Source organism: Pelecanus crispus, chromosome 9 (genome assembly GCF_030463565.1).
Source record: "Pelecanus crispus isolate bPelCri1 chromosome 9, bPelCri1.pri, whole genome shotgun sequence".
Lineage (NCBI taxonomy): Eukaryota > Metazoa > Chordata > Aves > Pelecaniformes > Pelecanidae > Pelecanus > Pelecanus crispus.
The window spans coordinates 29,115,021-29,134,409 of NC_134651.1; the positions used below are offsets into that span (position 1 = coordinate 29,115,021).

At 53.9% G+C, this 19,389-nt stretch overlaps 1 protein-coding gene across 1 annotated transcript in view; it reads left to right on the forward strand.

Moving 5' to 3' along the window:
- The window catches only part of EPHB1 (EPH receptor B1), a 74,444-nt gene extending 55,390 nt beyond the window's left edge, over nt 1-19,054 (forward strand). Inside the window, exons 5-16 of the mRNA XM_075716889.1 lie at nt 1,555-1,890; nt 4,929-5,110; nt 6,317-6,479; nt 8,610-8,718; nt 8,935-8,999; nt 12,860-12,982; nt 14,008-14,255; nt 14,558-14,773; nt 16,934-17,083; nt 17,696-17,889; nt 18,409-18,564; nt 18,946-19,054. Of these exons, the coding sequence (XP_075573004.1) occupies nt 1,555-1,890; nt 4,929-5,110; nt 6,317-6,479; nt 8,610-8,718; nt 8,935-8,999; nt 12,860-12,982; nt 14,008-14,255; nt 14,558-14,773; nt 16,934-17,083; nt 17,696-17,889; nt 18,409-18,564; nt 18,946-19,054 (2,051 nt within the window). The remainder of the gene's footprint in view (nt 1-1,554; nt 1,891-4,928; nt 5,111-6,316; nt 6,480-8,609; nt 8,719-8,934; nt 9,000-12,859; nt 12,983-14,007; nt 14,256-14,557; nt 14,774-16,933; nt 17,084-17,695; nt 17,890-18,408; nt 18,565-18,945) is intronic.
- Nucleotides 19,055-19,389: the final 335 nt, after the last annotated feature.

The following is a 19,389-nucleotide window of genomic DNA, read 5'->3' on the forward strand; positions in this document are numbered from 1 at the left end:
CACAACAAGATGTCTGTGGTGCCTCAAGTCTATGAAAGCCCTTTCCAGTGAGGATGCTGCACTGGCGGCTGCATCCTGACACATGCATTTACTCTGCTAAAGGGGAAAAGAATTAAAAGGAATGGCATTTTTTTATTTTAATTTTTTATTTTAAAGGCTGTCATTTTTCTAGGCATTTTAACAAAATGCTTTCATCTGTGGTATCTGCAGCAACAGCTCAGAGAGGCTCCCAGAGTGCCTACCTGGGTGTAATTAAGGGAGCAGGGGGAGAGGGCAGCGCAGGCAGGGAGCTGGGCAGGGCTGGCCACCCATGGCCCTCCCAGGCTGGCTGGCAGTGGTGGCCAGAGCAGGGTGTCAGCTGGAGGTCCTCCACATGGGGTGACCTCTCCATCCACCAGCCACGTCACCCCTGTGCTGATGAAGTTGCCTCTGCCCAGCACATCCCCGTCCAAATATGGGGCTAATTTATCTGCAACCACTAATGGTGTTCCCCAGCACACACACATGGAGGGCTCCCCTGGGATAGTTTTCCCCAGGACGGAGCATGCTTCACTCTCTTAACCTTTTCTCGCAGGTCAAGTCCTCCATCATTTTTATTGCTCCCCCCGCTATCGTGGCAAAGTCCTTTTTGTTCCACAGAAGCACAGCGCCGAGCCCTGACAGCACAAGTAATTAATCACTTTCCTTATTTAATATAACCCAGCAGCTGGATTTTGTGGTTTTGGCTGTGGAGCCGTCCTGGCTAACCCCAAATCCTTCCCCAGACCTGGGCAGACATATGTTTGTGCCTTCATGATGCTTTCCTGCCTGGATTCCTCCTGAATCCCTATTGACTCCAACCCTGTTCTAGCAGTGCATGCAATCAGAGCTGTGTTCAATTCCTGTCCTCCGAATCATTTGCGATGGCTCCCAGTGGATTTGATCAATGCAATTTTGATCTCTTGGCCAACATCCGAGCTGCTTGCAAAACAGCGAGTGGTGCCAGGCACAGAGGAGAGCCTTCTTCTGTGCTGTTAAATACCTGGGCTCCCAACTTGAGATATCGAACCGTTAATAACCACTTTCCATTTTTGATTCTCTTTTTGCCCGCTGCTCCTCCGTTTCTCTGTGGTGCCGGCTAAGTGGCGTTTCTCTTGCTGTGATAATCTGTTTGAGGTGCTTCTCCACGTGAGTGCTGGAGCTATCTCAGCATCTCCCGATCATTAAAATGGGTCCATCTTCACGGATGGATCTGCGTGCACTCTGCATGGGGGTTTTTTTGGAGACTAAGTGGGTATGTGGCATGAAAGTCCCCATCCCCAACCGTGAAACCTCTCTCTGTGGCTGATAATATGGGTGGTTGGTGTAGCCGATGGGGAGAGCGCAAACTTGAATCGGGCAAAACCACGGAGACTGAATCCCTCCTGACCCAGGAGGTGATGGGTAGACCAGCAGACGGAGCTGTGGGGTGTCATTCTCCGTGCTGGAGCCCCCTGGGGCTCCTGCTGAGCCCTGGTAGGGCTAGGCGTAACATTTTGTGCAAGGGCCTGTCTCAAGTGCTCTTCTTCCCTGCAGGTGTCCCGTCCGGTCCCCGCAATGTCATCTCCATCGTCAACGAGACATCCATCATCCTGGAGTGGCACCCGCCACGAGAGACAGGGGGTCGGGACGACGTCACCTACAACATCGTCTGCAAGAAGTGCCGGTCGGACCGACGCGCCTGCTCCCGCTGTGATGACAACGTGGACTTTGTCCCCCGGCAGCTGGGGCTGACGGAGACCCGGGTCTTCATCAGCAACCTGTGGGCGCACACGCCGTACACCTTTGAGATCCAGGCTGTCAACGGGGTTTCCAACAAGAGCCCCTTCCCACCGCAGCACGTCTCTGTCAACATCACCACCAACCAAGCCGGTGAGTTCTGGGATGGCATGGTGCCGGGGGTTTTAAGTCACGCACTATGAGTTGCAAACTCTGAGTCTGAAGGAAAAAGCTCCTGGGGTGTGTGGTGCGTAATGGCTGCAGTAAACCTGCACCTAGCCCTGGGTGGGCTGGGGGGAAAGCAGCAAGCAGGGAGAAAGGCCAGGAAAAGAGGGAGGGAGAGGGATGGGGGAGGTGGAGGAGGTGCCTGTGCCCTGGGCAAAGCAAGAACAGGGTTGTGGGAGGGAAGGGAGTGAGGACCAAGATCTACTTTTTATCCCCCTCTAGACTGCTTGGGGATGAAATGGTGTCGCCATTTCCCCCCTTTTCCCAGGTGGGAGCAGGGAGATGGGGTGAATCCAGCCTTGAAACGCAGCCTGGCTGCATCGCAGCATGGAGGGAGCAGCATCCCAGGGCTGAGTTCAGGCTCTGTCTCCTCTGGCACATCCCTCTCCCATCATTTTCCTCTTGTCCCCAGGCTCCCTTGCCCCTTTCCCTCCCTCTTCCTGATCAGGCATCAGGAGCTGAACAAACAGCTCTGGGCCAAACCAGGATGCTGACAGGGTGGGTGTGCAGATGGAAAGGGGGACCCAGTCCCAGGCTGCAATGAGGAGCACAAGGAGCCGAAGGGATGGAAACCTGGCTGCTTTGGGCAGAGAAAGGGGATGGTAATTCCTGCTTTGCACTGGGCATGTAACGCAGGCAGCCTTCGCCAACCTGCTCCCTTGGGACAGCATGAGACAGAAAACTGGCGTAAATATTTTAGTCTCCCGGCTCCAGGGAATACAAATCTATGCTTGTGCCTGGCTGGCATTGCTGTCTCCTGAACTGCATGCAATCAAACCTGGTCTCCAAGCCTTTTCTCCTGGGGTGGGATTTTTAGGGTGTTTCTTTGCTTGTCTTTCACTCTCGGGCTGCCTGGGAGCTGGGAACAGCCAGGGCACCCATGTCCATCTGTCCGTACCCCAGTGCTTCCTGTTTGTCTTGCAAAGGCCAAATATTAATGTGGAAATGCTCTCAGTGCCGCAGGAGAGGCTGCGGGGTAACCTGATGGAAATGCATCAGGTGTGTCACGGGCAGGATTGATGCTGTCCTTCTAAAATCCCTTTGGCTTTGCAGCGGGTTTTTCCACCTGCTTTCCCCATGTGGGGCCAGATCCGGGCTGGTTAGTGCATCTCACCCTGCAGGGCTGCCTCCAGCCCCATCGTCTGCATGCCTCTATCCACGCTAATGGGGCAGGGAATGCAGCAATTAACAAAATGGCAATCAAGCTAAGTGTTTAATTTCAGCCCATGAGCATCTTCTTGGAGCGGATGTGGAGAGATCAAAAAAATTAAAAAGGGATTAAATATGCTGGGTAAACAAAGACAGTGCCGGACTATCGACATCTCCCAGTGTAGCCACGTGGAGCAGGGCTCCTGCCGCCCTCAGATTCCCTCCATGGCATGATCCTGCGCCCTGAGCTGGTCATGCCAAGCTCAGCTCTGCTCCGGATCCATGGGGAGGAGGCATTTTCCCTGCCCAGCGCTGCCTGCACTGGATAGGGAGCTGATCCTGTGAACAGGTCATGCCAGCACTGCTTTGGGTGCAGAGAGACTTGGGTACCTTTTCTGGAGGCTTTTGGTAGGATTAAGTGCAGGAGCAGGGCTGTATTGGCTGGCTCTGGCCCTTTCAAGTATAACTTGGAGGGCGAAAAGCCTTTGGAACAGTGGCTCCTGGCTATTTTAGCGGCTTGGTGTCCTTGATGGTGGAAGGATGGTGTTGCTGCTGCTGGGGATGCTCGGCTCCGGGGATGCTCAGCTCCAGGGACGCTTGGCTCTGGGGTTGGTCAGCTCTGAGGTTGGTCAGCTCCAGGGATGCTCAGCTCCCCCGGCAGGTGCAGAGCAGAGCAGTGCAGCGCAGCCCTGGGATTGTTCCAGTGCATGCGGAGAGCGGGGCAGGGAGCAGCGACAGTGGGGACAGTGTGCCTGGAAGCTATTTTAGGAAACCTGCTCGCTTAGCTCTGGTCTGGTGTGTGAACTGAAATACTATGGGTAGCTTTGCAGAGCAACGTGGGGTGTGGCGTGGCCAGCAAGACTGATTAGAAATGCATGGCAGGGAGGGAAGGGGGTCAGACAAACCATGCCGGGCTCATATGCAATGCTGACTGCGTGCTCGGCCAGTGCCAAGCATCTTGCTTTTTCCGGGGATGCTGCAACAAGATGCTCAGGACCCCTGTGGTTTGCTGACTGGGAGGTCTTGGGGGCTGCAGGGATGGAAGCACTGCCTTTCAAGCACCTGTGTGCCGTGGCCCTGGGGCAGGTGAGGAGCTGAAGGATGGTTTGAGACTGTTCTGCAAGTGTTTGAGCTTTGGAAATAAAACTCGCAGGAGAAGCACATTTGGGCGTTGAGGATGAGCATCCCCAGAGAGCCCCTAAGAGTGGACCCAGCAGTTCCTCCAGGCCAGGGCTGAGCCAAAGCCGTGCTACGGGCTCCAGCATTTTGGGGTCCCCTTGCTGGGCTTGGGTGTCCCTGCCCTGGATTCCTGTCATCGTCCTCAGGGTGGGCAGATTTTTTCTCCTATGTCCTATTACTGACTGTATGTGGGGTCACAGCCATGGTACAGGCTCCTGCAGTGCTGACTCCCCCAGAGAGGCTGTTACGGCAAAAGATGGCAAGCAGAGCTGGGGACCGTAATTGAGCCTTGGTTTCTCCCCACTGGGGAGAGCTTTGCTGTCTTTGCCCCTCCATGGGAGACGTCCTTGGAGCAAGCAATCCCAGGGAGAAGGAACACTGAGGATTTCTAAGCCCCTAATTAAAAAGAATAATTTGTTTAAATACCAGAATTCCCTCGCCAGCTCGCTGCTCTGTCTCCGTGTAAGTTGCTGAGATGCCGCTCTTCCCACTGCTATGTGTGAGCTTGTCCCACGGGACAAGCAACCGCAGGCACAGGAGATTCAGGATGCTCTACATGCCCAGATTTTCCCCATCCCCAGGGCCATCTGTCCTACCCCTCTCCATTAATTTTTGCTCCCCCCCCACTTCCTCGGCAGCACCCTCCACCGTCCCCATCATGCACCAGGTGAGCGCCACGATGAGGAGCATCACGCTCTCCTGGCCTCAGCCCGAGCAGCCCAATGGCATCATACTGGACTATGAGATCCGCTACTACGAGAAGGTGAGCCGCATCTGCACACCCGATGTAAGCAGCACCGTGGGCTCCAGGCCAGCAGCGGTAAGCTCAGGTGGAAACCTTGTGACCGCGGGTGGGCTGGGGGCATGTAGAGCTTCATACCGTGCTGCTGGGAGGCTGCTCAGGTCCTGAGCTTGCTGGGAGAGGGGGAACATTGACAAGCTCTGAATCAGGCTCTTTGCTGGGAAGGGTCTGGGTGGTGGGACAGGTGCCTGGTTGCCCACACTGGCTCTGGAGGCTGGGAGCAACATGCAACCAGAGGAAGGGAAGTGATGTTGCAGCTGCAGATGCTAGTTCCTCCCCCATGGGCAGCGTTTTCTCCAGCACATCAGTGCCCGTTGCTGCCTTGGCTCTGGTATCTGCTAGGGTGAGCAGGGACCTGCAGTGCAGGGACAGCATCAGGAGGAAAGGAGGGGGATGGCAAGGACTGGCGAAGGTTATCAGGGTTGTCCCTGTCCTGGGTCACTGCCTCCTGCTGGGTCCTTTCGCTGGCAGCCATCCTTCCCCGCAGGGGACACGCTCTCAACCCTTGTGGTGAACCATGCTGAGCCCAAGCTGTTCCATCCCTCCTGCCTTTTGCCAGCTTTAATGAATTCCTCTAAATGTGAATAATTAGATGATTTTACCAGCAGCCCCTCTATGGCAAATCACTCGGGAATGTTGCAAAAAATGAGATTTGAGATGCACGATGTCTCCGCTAAGGTTTAGCACAAGGACCCCTGCCAGTGGAGTGGAGACTGTAGGGGCTGGGGCTCTCAGCAGAGGCAAGTTGCCCTTGAACCTGCTTGAGTGGGGTCATGTAGGGCGTGTTACAGTGTTTCCATAACTGCATGATGTTTCTGAAATGTGCAGGAACATCAGTGGTTTGAAGATGAATAATTTGCTACTCGTGAGTGTTTTTGCTCTGGCTGCTCTTACCGTTTCTCCCTGCTGCTCCATGCTCTTTGCTATGGTGGGACCAGGGGGCTGCCAGGGAGGCACATGCTGAGGTGACCTCCCCAGTTCCCTGGAGGCCAGGCAGAGCTTGCGGGTCCTGCTTCTGTGGGATCCTCCGTGTCAGGGATCAAGGGCAACCAGGAAGGTCCAAGCCACCTTGCCCAGGCTCTGGTGCTTGTCCTCCTGGAGCAGAGCCAGGGCCATCACTTTATTCCCCTGCAGATAAACCTCATCCCTGCCATCAACAGGGATGGGTGGGCTGCAGGGTACTTTGTCGCCACTGCTGACCGTCTGTCTCGGCCGTGCCCCTAGGACCACAACGAGTACAACTCCTCCATGGCCCGCAGCCAGACCAATACGGCCAGGATTGAGGGGCTGCGACCTGGCATGGTGTATGTGGTGCAGGTGCGAGCCCGCACTGTGGCCGGCTACGGCAAGTACAGTGGGAAGATGTGCTTCCAGACGCTGACGGACGGTGAGTATGGGATGGGGGGACAGGGAAGCGAAGGAGGTGGTTGTCTTTCCAGCAACAGCTTCGGGCTCTAATTGGATTAAACGAACTTGTCTTCGCAAACTCTCTCCCAGTGGGCAATGTGGCAAAAGCTAGGTGATTTACAGCAATGTCTTATTAATTGCCAGCTGGAGGATTAATCTGCTTTAAATCTCTTAGCTCTGTTTTCTCCCTTGCTATTTAGCTGTGGTTTTGTCTTTCTTGCCTCTGACTGTGGTGGCAGAGCCCCCTGCCACCAACTGTGAGTCTGGCACGGCAGGGTGGGGAGGAGTAGACCCCTGGAGGAAGGAGTCCTGGGATGCTCTCCAGGGATGCTCTCCTGGGGTGCTCAGAGCTGCATCTGAGCCATCAGGGCAAAGCTGGAAGGGTCAGACCCATCACTGAAAGCTGATTTCCCACCCCGAGGTGGTGTGTCAAAGGGAAAAGGCCAGCTCACAACCTTCACGGCTTCTTCTGGCCTCCTTGCCAGAGTTGTGCTGTTGTTCTTCTGGCCTGAGCCCTTCCCTGCACCCACAAACACTAGACGCCTTCAGAGACTAATAACTCAGGGGAGGGTTTTTCATTAATCCCAATTTCAGGACTAGTCCAGAAGTCATTGAATGAAGGAAGGCCCCTTTTGTGGCCCTCCTATACGTGGGGCAGCTGAAGATCCTGCAGAGAGCCCCTTCCCTGCCACTGCTGGCATGGTTCCTGCTCCACTTAGATGATACTCATTGGTCCCAGCCCTGCTTGGCTGTCTTTCCTAAAACTTTTCTTCTTTCCTAAAACCGGGTCACCCTGTGTTTGCGCTCACGTCAAGTTCCAGCCGGGGTGAGAAGAGGAAAACCATGCACGATGACCGAAGGGAAGGAAATGATAATTAACTCCCCCAATGTCTCAAATATTCAGGATTAGAGAAGTGAGAAGAAAAACCCTGCCTCAAATAAGCAATTAATTGAAATTTAATAAGAATAGATAGTGTAGATTATTAAATAATAATTGATTGTTAGACGAGAATTTCTCAGGATTTAAGCAGCATCCAAGAGATAAATCTAGTGGCTAGTAATTAACCATGGAATAGAAGAATACAGATAAAAGGGTGCTAAATGCTTTCATTTGGAGTGGATTTTATTTTAACCTTTGCTTGTGGCTGCTGGGACAGCCTGGGAGACCTTGCTGGGGACAGTTGGAGAGGGTAGTGTTTCTGGAGGGCTGGAGAATCCCCCAGGAGTGTGGTGTCTGCTGGATACTGCCCACTGCAGGTACCCACACTGCTAATGGAGCAGGGCAAGAGAAGAGGAAAATGGGGGGAGACACATGGAGGTTGCAGGTGGCTTTCTTGGGGTTCCTCCAGGCATGTCCAGTCCTCCCTGTGCCACCTTGGCTTTCACCCCAGCCTGCTGCTCAAGGACACAGGGGGTGGCCGAGGGGATGCAGGGGGTTTGAGGGATGCTCGGTGTGGAAGGGATGCTGTGGTTGCCGTGGGTCTGCAAAAGGAGTTGGCTCGTGCCATCTGTCGAGATGTAAAAAACTACAAGCAGACCTGCAGCGAAGGCGCTTGGGTTCTCCTGGCCGTCTCTCTCAAGGTTAACTGTTGCATGGTGGACTATTCCATGTCTAATATGGGTGAACTCCTGGCGTAGCCTTCCCCAGCTGGTTTGGTTATTAATGGGGTCTTTTCTCTTCTTCCTTTCCTGCAACTTGTAGGAACTTGGTGTGTGTGAGACCCCATGTTAAATTTGGTCAAAACGGCCAACAGGTTTAAATTTATTGAGGAAAGAGAAACCCCAGAGGCACAGACAAAGCCACCTTGTGAACCTCATCTCTTCAGGAAACTGTGCCCATGCGCATTGGTTTGACTTCATTCACAGGACCTTCTCTATTTTTAACCCAAACTGCGTGTGAGCTGGGCGTGACAGTCCTTCCCTGCACGCAGCACTGGCTCATCACCTGCCTCAACTAATGCTCCCACCTGGATCCCCCTTGTCCCACCACCCTCCCATGGGAGCAGGACCCACAGAGTTAGAGGGGGTGTTATGGGTCCCCTTCCCAGCAGGCTGCTCTTACTGTGTGAGTGTGCAAGGGAGAATTCACCCTGTCCCTCTTCTCTTGCAGATGACTACAAGTCGGAGCTGAGAGAGCAGCTGCCTTTGATCGCGGGGTCTGCAGCGGCTGGGGTGGTCTTCATCGTCTCACTGGTGGCCATTTCCATTGTCTGCAGCAGGTGGGTCCTGTGGGATGCTGTGTCCCTGGAAGGTGGAGGTGGTAAGACACAGCTGGGAGAGATCTTGGGTAGGAGGAGAGGGATGGGGGACCCCCATAGCTGGAGAGAGCACTGAGCTGCCACTGCTCACTGAGTGTTGCTGGCAGGGGAATGGTTCGGGGCCGTTGCCAGCTGCTGGTTCCTCAAGCCTGGCTGTTTTCTCCCCTCTTCTCCCAGGAAGCGCGCCTACAGCAAGGAGGCAGTGTACAGTGATAAATTACAGCACTACAGCACCGGGCGAGGTGAGCGGGGAAAAGCGGGCAGGAGAAACACTCCTAAACCTGCACCCAGCATGTGCCCCACTCCTCCACCTTCAAATGTGCACGGTGGGGGGATGAAAGCCCTGGGGGGCAGATGGAGAGGACCATAGGGTGGAAGTAGAGATGTCCACAGCTGTGTGTCAGGGTGTCTGGGGCGGGGTTTGCAGTGGTGCAGCATTGTGGGTGGGAAAAGAAGAGCAACGGGGGTGGGATTTGGGGGATGGGGATGTATTTGGGGGGATGGAGGGATGTAAGGGGCAGGGGGGATGTAGGGGGACAAGGCATGGGGAGAAGATGCTGTGAAGCCTCCCAAAGGAGGAAGGGAAGGAGAGAGGCAGTGTGCAGAGGGGGATGAGCTCCTGATCTCCTGCCACAGGCTCTGCCCAGGCCAGGATCAGTGCTGGGCTCCTCTTACCACTAAAGGGACTCTGGATTTTGGGAGCATGGCTGGGGAGTGAGGGCTGGTGGCTGGCATTGCTTTTGTCCTGGCTGCATGGCTGATGCTTGCCCTGCACCCTGCTTCAGGAAGGATGTGTGGCTAGTGTCTGGAAAGGTTCAACTGGCTTTGGGCTGCTGATCCCCTTGGCAAACAACTAGGAGAACCTAAGCTTGATGGGCCTTTTCTAAGATAACTTTGCGGTTGATGAAGCTGTGCACCAGAATAAATTCGAGGCATTTGTTGTGTATAGCGTGTGCTCAGGTGCTCCTCCAGCTCCTCGTAAAGCAGCCAGCAGGCTGTTGTGATCACTGGAAATGATAACAAAGCAGCAAAGCAGCAGCTCCAGGGGGTGAGGAGTTGCCACCCAGTGCCTGCGGGCTCTGTGCCCTGTCTCCACAGGATGTAAATCCCATTCACACTCTTCTAGAGATGCCTCCCAGGTGCATTTTGCTGCCTTGTGGGAAGAAACTGTCCCTGGGTCCTAGGCACCTGCTTGGGGAAAAGGGATGGCGACAGGATGCTTGGATGGGTGAAGGATGGCCAGGGAAGTGGGGAGCAAGATGGTTGAGCGGAGGGGAGGGATGGAGGTGGAGCTATCAGCCTGGCAGAGAAAATGGGAGGGCTGACAGGGAAGGAAAGGGTTTGGAGGCAGCCAGGAGAGGCCAGCCAAGCCGGCAACAGTGCACTAGATCTCTTTCTACCTTCTCAGCTTCATACCAAACCCTCCCGACATGATGGTGGGGCTGTGAGGGCCATAAAGCTCCCAGCAAATGGTAAACTGTTTTCCAAACATCACCGGGTGATACTTAAATATGATGGACCTGTGCTTTTCTTCCCTCTGTTCTTTGTGTTTCTGCACCATGGGTGCAGGGGAAAGATTTATTTGATGCCTGATGGCTAAACTTGTGTTGGGCTGCAGGTGGACTTATTTTTCCTGTTTTCCCCCTGTAACATTCCCCACCCCACATGTATCCCTAGCTCGCCCCAAGCACCCCAAAGCCCAGAGTGTTCAAACCAGGTAGGAAAACAATGAAGCAGGTGTCTGTGTTTAGTCTTTAAAGCTGGAAGATGTGAGGATTGGTGCCCGAAAGCTAGGGGTGTGGGGGCTTCTGGATGTGCAGCAAAACCCTTTCAAGGTTAGCGAGCCTCCAGGCACTCGATTATCACAGACGCTCGAGCAAAACAGCTGGGAAATTTGTGGTGAACGACTAATGGAGTAACGAGTGCATCCGCCAGAACAAATCACCCGTGTGTTTATTGGCACGGCAATTACAGCCTCCCCGGTGCGGCTCCGGCGTACCAGGAGCCCCCCAGGGATCGCCGGCTGGCTGCTGCTGGCAAGGACTTCCCCGGGTGGGTTTTGGGGTGAGATGGGGTCTCTCAGGTTGTAATTTCTCATGCTTTCTCTCTGCCACTGCTTCGCCAGGAGCTTTGAGATAGGGGAAATAAGGGAAGTGCCCTGTTGAAGCAGGCAATTCAGCAGGCAAGGTTTTTTCTCTGTCCCAACAATATTTATTCCTAAGGAAAATGATGTCAGAAGGAATCTAATGCTGGAGTCAGGGTCATGGTGCAGAGCACTTCAACTTTCGAAGAGTGATAAAAAATTTGCCTTCGTCTGCGGTAGTGATAAATGGCCAATCCAGTTTCTAGGAGTATTGGGGCGATTTTAAGAGCACAAAGCTCTCTTTGCAGGCAGGCTCAGCACAGGTTGCCTTTGATGTTGCACTCCGGTACCTGGCATTTCGCCCAGCTTTTGCCAGCGTGGCAATGATGAGCTGGTGGCTGAGGTTTGCAGAGATGAGTAATGGGTTTAGGTGCCTTAATCCCATTCATTTGGATGGGATGGGGATTAGCGGGGAGCTGAACCTGGTGTTTACTGAGCCCATGGGCAGGCCCTGGGGCACATCAGAGGGTGTTTGAAAACCAGCCTGTGTTGACAGTGGGCAGGAAACTTCAGCATTATTGTCTCCTTTATTTCTTCAATATTTTGATCAGTGAGTCAGTCTCGGTTACGATCCTGTAAATCCCTTTGTAATCCTGGCTGGAGCATCAGCTGCTCTTGTAAAAAAATTTATGGGGCAGTTAAAGTGTATGAGACAGAGCCGTAAAGGGATTTATGAACTGGGAGATGCACAGATGGCTTCATTGCAGCCTTCCCCGCCTGCCTCCAAGGCGCAGAGCTTTTGCCCTAAACGCCCCTTTTGGGGTCAAGGATGCTCCTGCCTGGTCCCTCCTGAGTTCTGGGGAGCCCCACAAGCGGTTGTCCCTTGGTGGCTGTTTTGCACCAGCAGTGCTCCGCTGTGAGGCTTTCATGCCTCCTCCCAAATTACTTGCTGGCAAACTTGAAAAGCAGCTGGGAGCCGATTTAGATTCCCGTCGCGGAGCCGCACAGAGGTGATGCTGCGGTCCATGCGGTTGTCTGCGCATTGGCTCTAGAAAGGCCCCAGAAAGCACCAGTGCAACGGGATTGCAGCCCTTGATGAGGTGCTTAACGGTGTAATCAAACACTGTTAATCACTGTAACACCGAGGTGCCTTGGGGAGGAGGACCGGGCAGCAATGTCCCTCCTGGTCTCCTCCAGAGATGACCTTGAGGGGGCTGCTATGCTATCCCCAGTCCCGTTTTTGGGTGAGAAATGGCACAGGAGACTGAACCCCCAAAGGGGCACCGCAGCCCTCTCTGGGTCCCCTGTGGGGACTGCAGTATAATGCCGGTGCCCTGCTGAGCCCTGGGGACAGTGGTGGCTGCACTCTGCCCCATGGCCATGCCCCCCAGCAGCTCTGCAAGCCCCAGGGCATCCAAACACAATGTCTGCAAATGCTATTTGGGGAATTTTGGGGCCTGTTTTGGTTTTTCCCCCATTTCAAAAGGGCAAGAGCCTGCTTGCTGCATCTTCCTGTGGCGTGGCTGGATTCTGCTTGCTGCACATTGCCCCCCCTGCAAAGGACCGCATGCTTGTCATGGAGGCCAGCCAGGCCACATTTTATGGCTCCATACAGGTTGTTGATTATAATTGCTGCACTCTGTCAATTTAGTAGCCGCCACAAAGCTATCAGAGGCCTTTTTGGGTAAATAAATATTTCTTCACTAACGCATGGAGCCTCGTAAAGCCCTTGCTGTAAAGCCAGCTAATTGTAGTTCAGGTCTGTAACTGCTCCCCATCGCTGGGGAGGAGGAAGAGGAAGGATAATGGTGGAGGAGTGGAGAGCAGAGAGGGAGAGGAGGGGGACCAAAGAGGACAATAAGGGTCTATGGAGGTGCCACAGGTGAGCACAGCGATAGCAGCCATCTTAACAGGTATATGGAGGGCATCAGGACACAGGGATCTCCAGTTCTTGGCCGTGGCACAACTGCTTTTGTTTTATTCCACTTTTGCCGTTGCTCCCATATTTTCTGCACCAAGGGTCTCCAGGGATGAAGATCTATATTGACCCCTTCACTTATGAGGACCCCAACGAGGCGGTCCGAGAGTTTGCCAAGGAGATCGATGTATCCTTTGTGAAGATTGAAGAAGTCATTGGAGCAGGTGGGTCTTGCGGTCCCCTGACGCCCATCCCTCCCTGCCCTCTCTGCTGCTCCTTTGTGGCCAGACACCCACCTGGAGCAATTTTGTGGGAAACGCTCAAGGAAGCCTTGAGACATCAGGCTTTCCTGGGTTTGTGGTGGGTTAGGGCAGACACAAGATTGGTTTCTGCCCTCAGAGTTCCTCTGAGGTGGGAAAGGCTCCATGAACGTGTTTGCTGGGTGTCTTGGGATTTCTTACTTGGCTTTTCCATGACATAACAAGAAAAAGCCAGATCTTGGTCTAGTCTGTGCCATATTCCCATACATATGTATATATACACGTGTGCACGTATCTGTATGTCATCTGTGCTGCTTTTATTGCCATTTTTAAATAACTGTTGTACTCGTAGAAGAGAAAGTGAGAAGCCGGGGAGGAAGCTGCAAAGAAGCAGTGAGTTAGTTTGGTCAGGGTCAAGTTCAGTGATGTATCAGCTGCCCTTTGCTGTTCCTCAGAGCAAAGTGGCTGCAAACCTGGCTTAAATGTAATCCCTTCACAGGCAAATTTTGCCTTGCAAAGGAAAAGCTCTCCTGCTGAAAATGAGAGGATGCTTTCTCTGTATTTTAAATCAGAAGGCAGCAATGAAAACAGCCCAATTATTTTCCATTCCAAGATAAGGGATGTGCAAAAAGGCAACTAGATTATTAATGCCAACACCTTATATTTGAGGTAGTCCCGATGTTGATGCTCTTGCTCTGCAAATCCTTCTTGCGGGGTTTGCAAGAGCAGCCCTGGCCTCTGCTTCTGTTGGTGCTGGGCTCTGTCACCTTGGAGAAGGTTGCAAGCCCAACCAAGGCCTCAGCAGCAGACATTGTCCCTTTTAAAGACGACGGGTGAGTAGATTTACAGAGGAGAGCATTGTTTGAGGTTTTAACTGGCTAACATTTCTCAGCCAGTTGGTTTGGAGACCAAGCAGCTCAAGGTACCATTACTCTTTGCAGTGTTTTATGTGGAGGAGGAGGTGGTAGCAGATGCTCTTGCACTTGCAGGGGAGTTTGGAGAAGTGTATAAAGGACGCCTGAAGTTGCCCGGCAAGCGGGAAATCTATGTGGCCATCAAAACACTCAAAGCCGGCTACTCCGAGAAGCAGCGCCGGGATTTTCTGAGTGAGGCCAGCATCATGGGGCAGTTCGACCACCCCAACATTATTCGTCTGGAAGGGGTGGTGACCAAAAGTCGACCAGTCATGATCATCACGGAGTTCATGGAGAACGGGGCCCTGGACTCATTCCTACGGGTAAGGCAAGGTGGGGCCGTGTGGACTGTTGTTCAGCTGTGGGATTCAGGAACGAGGTGTTGGCATCCCATCCTGTAAATCCCAGTCTGTTTCCTTAGCTCCGGATGTGGTTGCAGTGTGCCATACACCCCCAAAACACGTGTCTTTTGGTGCTGACATACCTCTGCTTTAATCAGGCAGGGCAAGGCAGCTGGGCAGTCCTCTTGGGACACACAGCGTCCTCCCAAGGTTGGGGGTGAGTGGCTCTGGTCCCGTGGTGGGGTCTGCCTGCTCACCCCAGTGCCTGCTCTTTCGTATTGCAGCAAAATGACGGGCAGTTCACAGTGATCCAGTTGGTGGGGATGCTCAGAGGAATTGCTGCCGGGATGAAGTACCTTGCAGAGATGAATTATGTGCACCGAGATCTGGCTGCCAGGAACATTCTGGTCAACAGCAATCTGGTGTGCAAAGTGTCAGACTTTGGCCTCTCGCGCTACCTGCAGGATGATACGTCCGACCCCACCTATACCAGCTCTTTGGTACGTACCTCTCGCAAACTTTGGTCTTGCTCAGCATCCCCCATGCCTGCCCTGCACCTGCTGCCAGCTGAACCTGGGAGAAAGGTGCTGGACGTACACTCTGGAGCTTCTACGATGGGTGGGAGCATCTCAGGAGGGTTCCCACCACATAGGCTCATGGCGCACAGACCCTGCTTGTGGTTCCCCTCCATCATCCTCTTTTCCCTCCTTTCTCTTCCTCCCTTTTATGAGTTCTCTGCCTCCCTCCTTCCCCAAGCACCTCGGCAGTTTCAAGATAAGCCTCTTTCCTCTCCTCCATGGAGGGAAGGTGCACAGAGGAGTCCCTGGAGAGACCAGGAAAGGGAGGTAGGGAGATCAGAGCATCTCCTAACGGCACAGCAATGGTGTTTTCACTCCCCTTCCCCCAGCGCTCCAGGTCTGGTCTGCCTTTCTCTGCTGGAAACTTGTTCCAGGCATTAATTAAAGAGATAACCCTAATGGGAGCTCTGCTGTTCCCAGCCACCTTTCTCTCCTTAATTAACTCATTTGTAGGTAATGGCAGCCCCGCTCTCCCCTTGCTCCCCACTGCCCCGGGGAAACCCCCAGCTCCCCACCATGGCCATCCTCCTGCCAGTGGGCTCGCAAGACCTTTATTGGTGTTAAGGATGAACAGAGGAGAAAGGTATGAGCAACCTGTTGACCTCATCTAATTGATTAATTAAAAGAATGTGTGTTGGGTGCAAGCACAGGGATGCACCAACTCCTGCAGAAGCAGTGTCTTGGGCTGCCAAGCTGTGCCCAGGCACCGGGGCTGGCTCCAGCCTCCAAAATGGGAAACCCACAGAGGTGCCTTTGAAGCTGGCTTTGTGTTTTGGCCCAGCTGCAGCCCCTTGCTCTTCTTCCCCTGCTGGCGGGACATCTCCCCCTTCTCTAGACCTGCCCTGCTCCCTGCCCACACCCGTCCTGCAAGCAGTGGCCTTTGAGCAGACACCCATCATTTATTTTTTGTTCAAAGACCCCAGCAGTAGCTGCTGGGATGAGGCATGAAGTAGCCTTTCCCCACCTTCAGCGATAAAAGAGATTATCTCATCTGTGTTTTTATTTAATTTAGGCCATAATAGATCTCCCTGGCAGCTGGGAAGTGATGCTGTGCCTGCGATTACATCACTCTGCCTCCCACAGCAGGTTTTTAGCTCTGGGGAAAAGGCAGGAAAAACAACCTAGCAGTTAATTTCTCCATTTGTAGTTATTCAAATCAAATTTTTTGCCATTCATCCTTCAAGAGCAGCTGATGCTTCTTCGGACAGGCTACAAAAAACAATTGCACTAAACAATTTACAATGCAATTCTGCCTGGAGTAAATACCATCCATGTCTGTGGTTTTCCTTCATCCCTTAGCTTTTTTTGCTGTTACTTTAGTGGTGCTTGCCCAGGGAGCAGTCCCTCTGTATGTGCTGCGCCTCTGCAGCATCCCTGCCCCCTCGGCATGGCCAAGGCAGCCCTTCCTGTCCTGCCAGGAGCTGGGACCTGCCCTGGCTTGATGGGGTGGCTTGAGATGCTAAGCCTGATTTTGAGCTTTTAGGAGAAATGGGGGGCGCTCTGCCAAAGGCACTTTCCTATTCCAGTGCTTTCCAAGTCTCCTTTGGGTCTTAAAGGTGTTTTGCTTTTTGCCTCCCACTCCAAAAGTGGGGCTGGAAGGACCTTCTAGCAGCTGTGGGAGCCCAGATGATGCTGTAGAGGATGCTCTTAGGTTAGACCTTGTTTCCATTTTAAAACGAGGGACAGGGATACCTGCGGCTCCTTATCTGAGTGCTAGCGCAGTCCTTCGTAGCCCTTGTCACCTGGAGGTGGGTCTGGGAATGGGCCACTGATGTGCCAGCTCCTGCAGAGCAGCCAAAGAGGGGAGATGTCACTCGGGGGTGACACCTGAGTGGGATAAACCCTTGGATAAACCCTTTTGTTTAGTTTAGCTAAACTCTTTTGTGCAGGTATGAGATAAATTCATGGAGGCGTTTTCAGCTTCCTGCCTCCTCATCCCATCGGGTACCACCTGCCAACTCCTTGGTGGGGTCCCCAGGGACCAATGGCCAGGGGTGGTGGATGGCTCCAACCCTGCCTCATGGGTGTCTGGGCTTCTCTGCAAAGGGAGCCGTTTCTCAGCTGCTCTCCCTTTTTCCATAGGGGGGAAAGATCCCTGTCAGGTGGACAGCACCGGAGGCCATTGCCTACCGCAAGTTCACCTCGGCCAGCGACGTCTGGAGCTACGGCATTGTCATGTGGGAGGTGATGTCATTCGGGGAGAGGCCCTACTGGGACATGTCCAACCAAGATGTAAGCACTGGGGGTCATCCACGCAGCTCTGGGGGGTGTGTGTGGGCTTATTCCCAAAAGAAAGCCCTGCATGAATGGCTGTCTGCTCCTTCCTGGAGCCTTGGCAGCACTCGGTTTTGGAGATGAAACAGGCTGGTGAGCGAGAGGATGCAAGGAGGGAAATCGGGAAGAAAAGCCAGCAGGCTGGTAATTGGACTTCAGGAAGCTGCAGGGCCTTTGAAAATGTTCAGAGGGTTTACGAGCGGGGAAAGAGCTTTGGTAGTTGGACTGGTGTACTCCGATGTGATCCGCCGAGATAATGAGTGGCAGCTCTCCGCCGGGAGGAACTGCGGTGCGCGGAGCATCAGAGCAGAGATTAACCTCCGAGAGCCCCAGCTCCGTCGGAGCCGGGAGCGTCTCCTCCTGCTCCCTTTGCTGATGATCAAATGGGCTGGCAGCTGCCTTCCCGGCCTGCGGCAGCGCGGCTTGTAACACCTCTGCCCACACAGGCAGCTCAGCTCGGGGAGAGGAGCAGCAGGGGTGGCTCACCGCCTCTCTGGCTGCAGTTTTCCCTATGTGAGACCTCGAAGTCCCTCATCCTCACTTGCTGCTTTCTCCCCCGCTGCCCTGCAGGTCATCAATGCGATCGAGCAGGATTACCGGCTCCCACCACCCATGGACTGTCCCGCTGCCCTGCACCAGCTGATGCTGGACTGCTGGCAGAAGGACCGCAACACCCGCCCGCGCTTCACTGAGATAGTCAACACCCTTGATAAAATGATCCGCAATCCGGCAAGCCTCAAAACTGTGGCTACCATCACCGCTGTGTGAGTCTCCCAGCATGCGGAGGATGCTTTCAAGTTGACATCCCAAGCTGTGGCAAAGCTCCCTGAGCAGTTTGAGCTGCCAGGGGGAAGGACAGGAATTCATAAATCATTCGCCAGGCACAGGGTGTTTCTGTCTTTGCTCTGCCTGACAGTCAGACAAAGAACATGTAGTTTTCAGTTGAGCAACAGCAATAATTCTTTGCTATTGATTTGTTATGGCGTGTGACTGTACGGGCGCAGTGTCTCCTCTGCTGGCGCCTCTGTCCCTGCGGCTCCTGCAGCAGGATTGCAATGTGCAGGGTTGCAAAGCACTGCTTGGCAGAGCGGTATTCCCATGGGACAGGCATTTCTTGTGGCCGTCCTTGTCTCAGGCGTGTGCCAGGAACAGGGCAGTGCCAGGGGGAGCACGAGGGTGCAAGAGGGTGGATTGGGGGGACACTGCCGTGCACCAGCCGGGCTCGTGCATGGCAGCCCCTTGGCACCAGCCGGGCTTGTCCCCAGTGGTGTGTCCTGTTGCAGGCCTTCTCAGCCCCTCCTCGACCGCTCCATCCCCGACTTCACTGCCTTTACCTCAGTAGATGACTGGCTGAGTGCTGTGAAGATGAGCCAGTACAGGGACAGCTTCCTGACCGCTGGCTTCACCTCCCTGCAGCTCGTCGCCCAGATGACGTCTGAGTGAGTTTGGTGTCACACCAGGGCTGGCTGAAAGCTGGGTGCTGCCTGGGGTGGGTCAGGATTGCAGGGAGGTGGGAAGGTCAGTGCAAGGCACCTGCAGAGGAAGGGTGTGGGCATCCATCACACTGGTCAGCAGAAGCACCCTGAGTCTGGAGGTGGCCATGTTCACCATCTGGGGTTCAGCATGCAGATGTCTCCCTGCTCTTTGTCTCTTCTTGCCCCAGTGATGCTCGCAGGGCTGTACGTGGGCTCTGTGTTTGTTCTTCTGCTGAGAGGCATGGACCAGCTGAGCTTACATACCTCAAGTCACTTAGAGACAGCAGAACAGATACACCAACCCTCAGCTGCCTATTGATAGTCCTCTGTCTGTCTGTCTTCCAGAGACCTCCTAAGAATAGGGGTGACTTTGGCTGGGCACCAGAAGAAGATCCTGAACAGTGTCCAGTCCATGCGAGTACAGATGAGTCAGTCTCCAACCTCGATGGCATGATGTCCCTCGTTTGATGGGGAGGGGACGGGGAGGGCACGCAGCGAGGGGCAGAGGTGGGAGGGGAGGAACTGTCAGGCGCCGCGGGGCAGTGTTTGGAGAGGTGCCACCGCTGCCTGGGGACTGTGACTGCAGACGAAGGATGTTCCTGGGACTCACCTCTAACTGGTGACTTCCGTTCCTCACCAACAGAAGCACACTTACCATTGTCATGGGGAACAGCGTATAAATACATATAAATATGTACAAATCATATAATTAAAAAACAAAACAAAAAAAACAAAGATGAAAAACAATGAAGACAAACCAATGTGCGCTGGGGAAGCAAACCCACACCC